Below are 7500 nucleotides of genomic sequence, written 5' to 3'. Positions count from 1 at the left end.
ATAATGTCTATTTCCCCCATTCAGTTAACAGAATAACATGGTAATAATGTCTATTTCCCCCATTCAGCTAACAGACTAACATGGTAATAATGTATATTTCCCATTCAGCTAACAGGCTAACAGAATAACATGATAATAATGTCTATTTCCCCCATTCAGCTAACAGAATAACATGGTAATAATGTCTATTTCCCCCATTCAGCTAACAGGCTAACAGAATAACATGGTAATAATGTCTATTTCCCCCATTCAGCTAACAGGCTAACAGAATAACATGGTAATAATGACTATTTCCCCCATTCAGCTAACAGAATAACATGGTAATAGTGTCTATTTCCCCATTCTGCTAACAGGCTAACAGAATAACATGGTAATAATGTCTATTTCCCCATTCAGCTAACAGGCTAACAGAATAACATGGTAATAATGTCTATTTCCCCATTCAGCTAACAGGCTAAAAGAATAACATGGTAATAATGTCTATTTCCCCATTCAGCTAACAGAATAACATGGTAATAATGTCTATTTCCCCATTCAGCTAACAGGCTAACAGAATAACATGGTAATAATGTCTATTTCCCCCATTCAGCTAACAGGCTAACAGAATAACATGGTAATAATGTCTATTTCCCCCATTCTGCTAACAGGCTAACAGAATAACATGGTAATAATGTCTATTTCCCCCATTCAGCTAACAGGCTAACAGAATAACATGGTAATAATGTCTATTTCCCCATTCTGCTAACAGGCTAACAGAATAACATGGTAATAATGTCTATTTCCCCATTCTGCTAACAGGCTAACAGAATAACATGGTAATAATGTCTATTTCCCATTCAGCTAACAGGCTAACAGAATAACATGGTAATAATGTCTATTTCCCCCATTCAGCTAACAGAATAACATGGTAATAATGTCTATTTCCCATTCAGCTAACAGGCTAACAGAATAACATGGTAATAATGTCTATTTCCCCATTCTGCTAACAGGCTAACAGAATAACATGGTAATAATGTCTATTTCCCCCATTCTGCTAACAGAATAACATGGTAATAATGTCTTTTACCCCCAATCAGCTAACAGGCTAACAGAATAACATGGTAATAATGTCTATTTCCCCCATTCTGCTAACAGAATAACATGGTAATAATGTCTATTACCCCCATTCAGCTAACAGGCTAACAGAATAACATGGTAATAATGTCTATTTCCCCATTCTGCTAACAGGCTAACAGAATAACATGGTAATAATGTCTATTTCCCCCATTCAGCTAACAGGCTACCAGAATAACATGGTAATAATGTCTATTTCCCCATTCAGCTAACAGGCTAACAGAATAACATGGTATAATGTCTATTTCCCCCATTCTGCTAACAGAATAACATGGTAATAATGTCTATTACCCCCATTCAGCTAACAGGCTAACAGAATAACATGGTAATAATGTCTATTTCCCCATTCTGCTAACAGGCTAACAGAATAACATGGTAATAATGTCTATTTCCCCCCATTCAGCTAACAGGCTACCAGAATAACATGGTAATAATGTCTATTTCCCCATTCAGCTAACAGGCTAACAGAATAACATGGTAATAATGTCTATTTCCCCCATTCTGCTAACAGAATAACATGGTAATAATGTCTATTACCCCCATTCAGCTAACAGGCTAACAGAATAACATGGTAATAATGTCTATTTCCCCATTCTGCTAACAGGCTAACAGAATAACATGGTAATAATGTCTATTTCCCCATTCAGCTAACAGAATAACATGGTAATAATGTCTATTTCCCCCATTCAGCTAACAGAATAACATGGTAATAATGTCTATTTCCCCCATTCAGCTAACAGGCTAACAGAATAACATGGTAATAATGTCTATTTCCCCATTCAGTTAACAGAATAACATGGTAATAATGTCTATTTCCCCCATTCAGCTAACAGACTAACATGGTAATAATGTATATTTCCCATTCAGCTAACAGGCTAACAGAATAACATGATAATAATGTCTATTTCCCCCATTCAGCTAACAGAATAACATGGTAATAATGTCTATTTCCCCCATTCAGCTAACAGGCTAACAGAATAACATGGTAATAATGTCTATTTCCCCCATTCAGCTAACAGGCTAACAGAATAACATGGTAATAATGACTATTTCCCCCATTCAGCTAACAGAATAACATGGTAATAGTGTCTATTTCCCCATTCTGCTAACAGGCTAACAGAATAACATGGTAATAATGTCTATTTCCCCATTCAGCTAACAGGCTAACAGAATAACATGGTAATAATGTCTATTTCCCCATTCAGCTAACAGGCTAACAGAATAACATGGTAATAATGTCTATTTCCCCATTCAGCTAACAGAATAACATGGTAATAATGTCTATTTCCCCATTCAGCTAACAGGCTAACAGAATAACATGGTAATAATGTATATTTCCCCATTCAGCTAACAGGCTAACAGAATAACATGGTAATAATGTCTATTACCCCATTCAGCTAACAGGCTAACAGAATAACATGGTAATAATGTATATTTCCCCATTCAGCTAACAGGCTAACAGAATAACATGGTAATAATGTATATTTCCCCATTCAGCTAACAGGCTAACAGAATAACATGGTAATAATGTCTATTTCCCCCATTCAGCTAACAGGCTAACAGAATAACATGGTAATAATGTCTATTTCCCCCATTCAGCTAACAGGCTAACAGAATAACATGGTAATAATGTCTATTTCCCCATTCAGCTAACAGAATAACATGGTAATAATGTCTATTTCCCCATTCAGCTAACAGGCTAACAGAATAACATGGTAATAATGTCTATTTCCCCCATTCAGCTAACAGGCTAACAGAATAACATGGTAATAATGTCTATTTCCCCATTCTGCTAACAGGCTAACAGAATAACATGGTAATAACGTCTATTACCCCCAATCAGCTAACAGGCTAACAGAATAACATGGTAATAATGTCTATTTCCCATTCAGCTAACAGGCTAACAGAATAACATGGTAATAATGTCTATTTCCCCATTCAGCTAACAGAATAACATGGTAATAATGTCTATTTCCCCCATTCAGCTAACAGGCTAACAGAATAACATGGTAATAATGTCTATTTCCCCCATTCAGCTAACAGAATAACATGGTAATAATGTATATTTCCCCCATTCTGCTAACAGGCTAACAGAATAACATGGTAATAATGTCTATTTCCCCATTCTGCTAACAGGCTAACAGAATAACATGGTAATAATGTCTATTTCCCCATTCAGCTAACAGGCTAACAGAATAACATGGTAATAATGTCTATTTCCCAAATGGCACCCTATTCCCTACATAGTGCACTACATTTGACCAGAGGTCTATGGGTTATTAGTGCACTATAAAATGGAATAGGGAGTCATTTGATATGCAAGTGATGATTCTGGTGAAACCTGACAACTCCACTCGCAGGCTGGCAGCCAAACTAAACTATTCAATCTCTCACTTGCTGGCTCTGAGAACGAGAGAGAGTCAGTGAACGTTTTGGACAGAGAAAGGACATTTCTTTCTCATGATTCTACACTACTATGAAGGGCCAAACAGGCATCTCATGAGAAGTAGTGGCCTGAGGGTAGCGGAGGGGGGTTGGGGTGCGTGGGGGGTGGGGGGGGGGGGTGGGGAGGGGGGTGAGGGGAGGGTGTCCAGTTTTGAGTAGGAATGTCAAGGACAAGGCCACCCACGACATGACGGGGTGAAGGAAGGTGGCGACGGGATGGAAACAAGATGCAGGAAACGTAAACAGGAGGAGAGGAGTGTTTGTTTGTCTGACGGCTCAGCTTTAAACACACACACACACACACACACACACACACACACACACACACACACACACACACACACACACACACAGACCCCCCCCCCCCCCCCCACAGGGTACTGCCAGACTGTATTTGTCAGAGGCTTCTCTTTCACACAGGAAGTAAACAATACCTTCTGTTGAACAGAACGGCCACTCACATGAAATATGGACAACACTTCTCATCCTGACATACCAAATGGCACCCTATTCCCTATGTAGTGTGTCAGAGTGGTCCAGGCCCCAAACTAGTGCACTAGGGAATAGGGTGCTAGTGAAAACAGGCCATGGTCCTGACATGCCGGTCACAATACTAGCTACATTCTCTCATTGCAACAGTGTGGAGAACCACCCTCCCTGGAATTCACCACATTCATCACTTTCTGAATTGAGAAAACAAACATTTGAGGCATATTGGAGTGAAAACCCGATACAAATTATGAACATGAAGTAATCTGAATATAATGGGAACGTGAGGTCATAAGCACGCACACATACACACACACACGCACACGCACACACCCAGACCAGTGTACTCACAGAGACCGTAGGGAAGTCAGTCCCTGGAATGTGTCTGCTTGCAACTCTTCAATTTCATTGTGGTGCAGATCACTATAAAAAAATTAAATAAAATAAAACCCCAATTTAAACAGTTTTTATTGTAAAGCCACGGCTCATATCGTTTTATAAGGCTTCTCTGGTTGCCAAGATACTCACATTTTCTGAATCTTCTCACATCCTCTGAAGCTTGGCAGAGACTGGATCATGTTGTAGGACAGATCTCTGTGTGAGGGGGACAGAAAGGAGATCCACTGTAACCTACACTACCATTATACTTTACTACATGTCCTTTCAAATATGTCACTTTTATACATCTGATTTAAACATGTTGACAGAGGGCATGATGCTCTTTGGGAGTCTATGCCAGGTTATTGTAAAGCAGTTTTTGATAAACTAGGCCAGGTATCCTAGTGATTAGAGCATTGGGTCAGTAACCGAAAGGTTGCTAGATCAAATCCCTGAGCTGACAAGGTAAAAATCTGTCATTCTGCCCCTGAACAAGGCAGTTAACCCACTGTTCCCTGGTAGGCCGTCATTGTAAATAAGTATTTGTTCTTAACTGACTAGTTAAAGTAAAGGTTAAATTAAAAAAATCTATACAAAAAATGGATGATTGATTAATTGATTGATTGATTGATTGATTGGTGAAAAATAGGGACTCACAGCACTTGCAGGTTGGGTAGCTGGTCACACACAGTGGTGGGTAGGGATGTGATGCGAGCTCCAGTGATGGTCCTACACAGAGTTCAAAGGTCACATGATATTATCCCTGGATCTGTGTAAGAGCCTTGTGAATAGATTCATTCACTGAATGTGCAGACATTCCACAGGGCAGTTTGTTTATGTGTATAATAAAGCCCTGATATGTGTCATGGTATGATCACACTAGTAGAACTAAGAAACACTTATTAATTCAAAAACCCAACACCAACACTATGAAAACCAACACGTCTCAACATAAATGACAACTCTGCACTGAACATCAACATTGGATAAAATAATAATCATTAATGATAAAAAACACTTGTATTTTGGGGCTTTAGGTTTAAATCCTGGGAAGACCAGCATGTTCCTGATTGCAGGTTACATGCCGGTTAAGACAGCAAATGAGCTGGGAGTCAGGTAGGTTATAACAGCAAACAGTACATTTTCAAATATGAAAAATTCTATGAAATGATTTGGTTGGGTAGCAGGTCACACACAGTGGTGGGTAGTGACGTGATTGCTGGCAAAATCAGGGCACATTTATTAGTATTTATGAGCTCTTAATTAAACTCGTTTTCTGTGGGAAAATATTTACCTGACATTGGGTTAGAACAGTAAAGAAGGGTCTGGGTCTGAATTGTTGGGTGTTAGCATTGAGTCTGAATGGTTGGGTGTTAGCATTGGGTCTGAATGGTTGGGTGTTAGCATTGGGTCTGAATGGTTGGGTGTTAGCATTGGGTCTGAATGGTTGGGTGTTAGCATTGGGTCTGAATGGTTGGGTCTGAATGGTTGGGTGTTAGCATTGGGTCTGAATGGTTGCGTATTAGCATTGGGTCTGAATGGTTGGGTGTTAGCATTGGGTCTGAATGGTTGGGTGTTAGCATTGGGTCTGAATGGTTGGGTGTTAGCATTGGGTCTGAATGGTTGGGTGTTAGCATTGGGTCTGAATGGTTGGGTGTTAGCATTGAGTCTGAATGGTTGCGTGTTAGCATTGGGTCTGAATGGTTGGGTGTTAGCATTGGGTCTGAATGGTTGGGTGTTAGCATTGGGTCTGAATGGTTGGGTGTTAGCATTGGGTCTGAATGGTTGGGTGTTAGCATTGGGTCTGAATGGTTGGGTCTGAATGGTTGGGTGTTAGCATTGGGTCTGAATGGTTGCGTGTTAGCATTGGGTCTGAATGGTTGGGTGTTAGCATTGGGTCTGAATGGTTGTGTGTTAGCATTGGGTCTGAATGGTTGGGTGTTAGCATTGGGTCTGAATGGTTGGGTGTTAGCATTGGGTCTGAATGGTTGTGTGTTAGCATTGGGTCTGAATGGTTGGGTGTTAGCATTGGGTCTGAATGGTTGGGTGTTAGCATTGGGTCTGAATGGTTGGGTGTTAGCATTGGGTCTGAATGGTTGTGTGTTAGCATTGGGTCTGAATGGTTGGGTGTTAGCATTGGGTCTGAATGGTTGGGTGTTAGCATTGGGTCTGAATGGTTGTGTGTTAGCATTGGGTCTGAATGGTTGGGTGTTAGCATTGGGTCTGAATGGTTGGGTGTTAGCATTGGGTCTGAATGGTTGGGTGTTAGCATTGGGTCTGAATGGTTGGGTGTTAGCATTGGGTCTGAATGGTTGGGTGTTAGCATTGGGTCTGAATGGTTGGGTGTTAGCATTGGGTCTGAATGGTTGGGTGTTAGCATTGGGTCTGAATGGTTGGGTGTTAGCATTGCTCGCTGGACTTACAGGCTCTCAAGACTCTTGGTGCCAGTGAGGTCTGGGAACTCTGTGATTTCTGCTGCTCCATTCAGAGATCTGGATACAAAGGACAAGAGAGTAAGAGGTGGGGCAGGCAGAAAGAGAGAGAGGGAGGGGAAAGAGAGAGAGGGGGGCAGTGAGAGAGACAGAGAGAGAGAGCGAGAGAGAGAAAGAGAGAGAGAGAGAGAGAGAGGGAGAGAGAGAGACAATAGAAAAGGAGAGAGAGAGGGGGGCAGAGAGAGAAAGAGATGAAGAGGGACAGATGCATTAGAAAAGGAGAGAGAGAGAGAGGGTGGGGGACAGAGAGAGTGAGAGAGAGAGAGAGAGAGCAATGAAGAGGGACAGATGCATTAGAAAAAGAGAGAGTACAGACCTTTCCATGATACTAGTCTGAAGTGTACAGAGTTCATGTATGTATCATAGATATGGCTTCACGGCAAGAATTCACCCATTTCACTTCACTTCATATAACCTTTATTGAAACATACAAATTGTTTTTCATTTTTTATACCAAACTAAAGTCAGTGTTTGACTGTGTGACTCACAGTGTCCGCAGCTCAGGGAGGTGCTGGAAGGCCGACTGGCCAACAAACTGGATGGGGTTGTCGTAGAAGAATCTGTTTGAAGACAGAACACGGTG

At 40.9% G+C, this 7500-nt stretch overlaps 1 protein-coding gene across 1 annotated transcript in view; it reads right to left on the bottom strand.

The window, feature by feature from the left end:
• The window catches only part of LOC115189731 (leucine-rich repeat-containing G-protein coupled receptor 5), a 653393-nt gene that overhangs the window by 527824 nt on the left and 118069 nt on the right, over positions 1 to 7500 (bottom strand). The window contains exons 10-12 of the mRNA XM_029748273.1: positions 5083 to 5154; positions 4576 to 4641; positions 4399 to 4470 (exon numbers count right to left, since the gene is read on the bottom strand). Coding sequence (XP_029604133.1) covers positions 4399 to 4470; positions 4576 to 4641; positions 5083 to 5154 — 210 coding nt within the window. The remainder of the gene's footprint in view (positions 1 to 4398; positions 4471 to 4575; positions 4642 to 5082; positions 5155 to 7500) is intronic.

The sequence above is a fragment of the Salmo trutta genome, unplaced genomic scaffold (assembly GCF_901001165.1).
Source record: "Salmo trutta unplaced genomic scaffold, fSalTru1.1, whole genome shotgun sequence".
Classification (NCBI taxonomy): domain Eukaryota; kingdom Metazoa; phylum Chordata; class Actinopteri; order Salmoniformes; family Salmonidae; genus Salmo; species Salmo trutta.
Note: the sequence above shows the minus strand (reverse complement) of the source record. Positions and strands in the feature narration are given on the sequence as shown.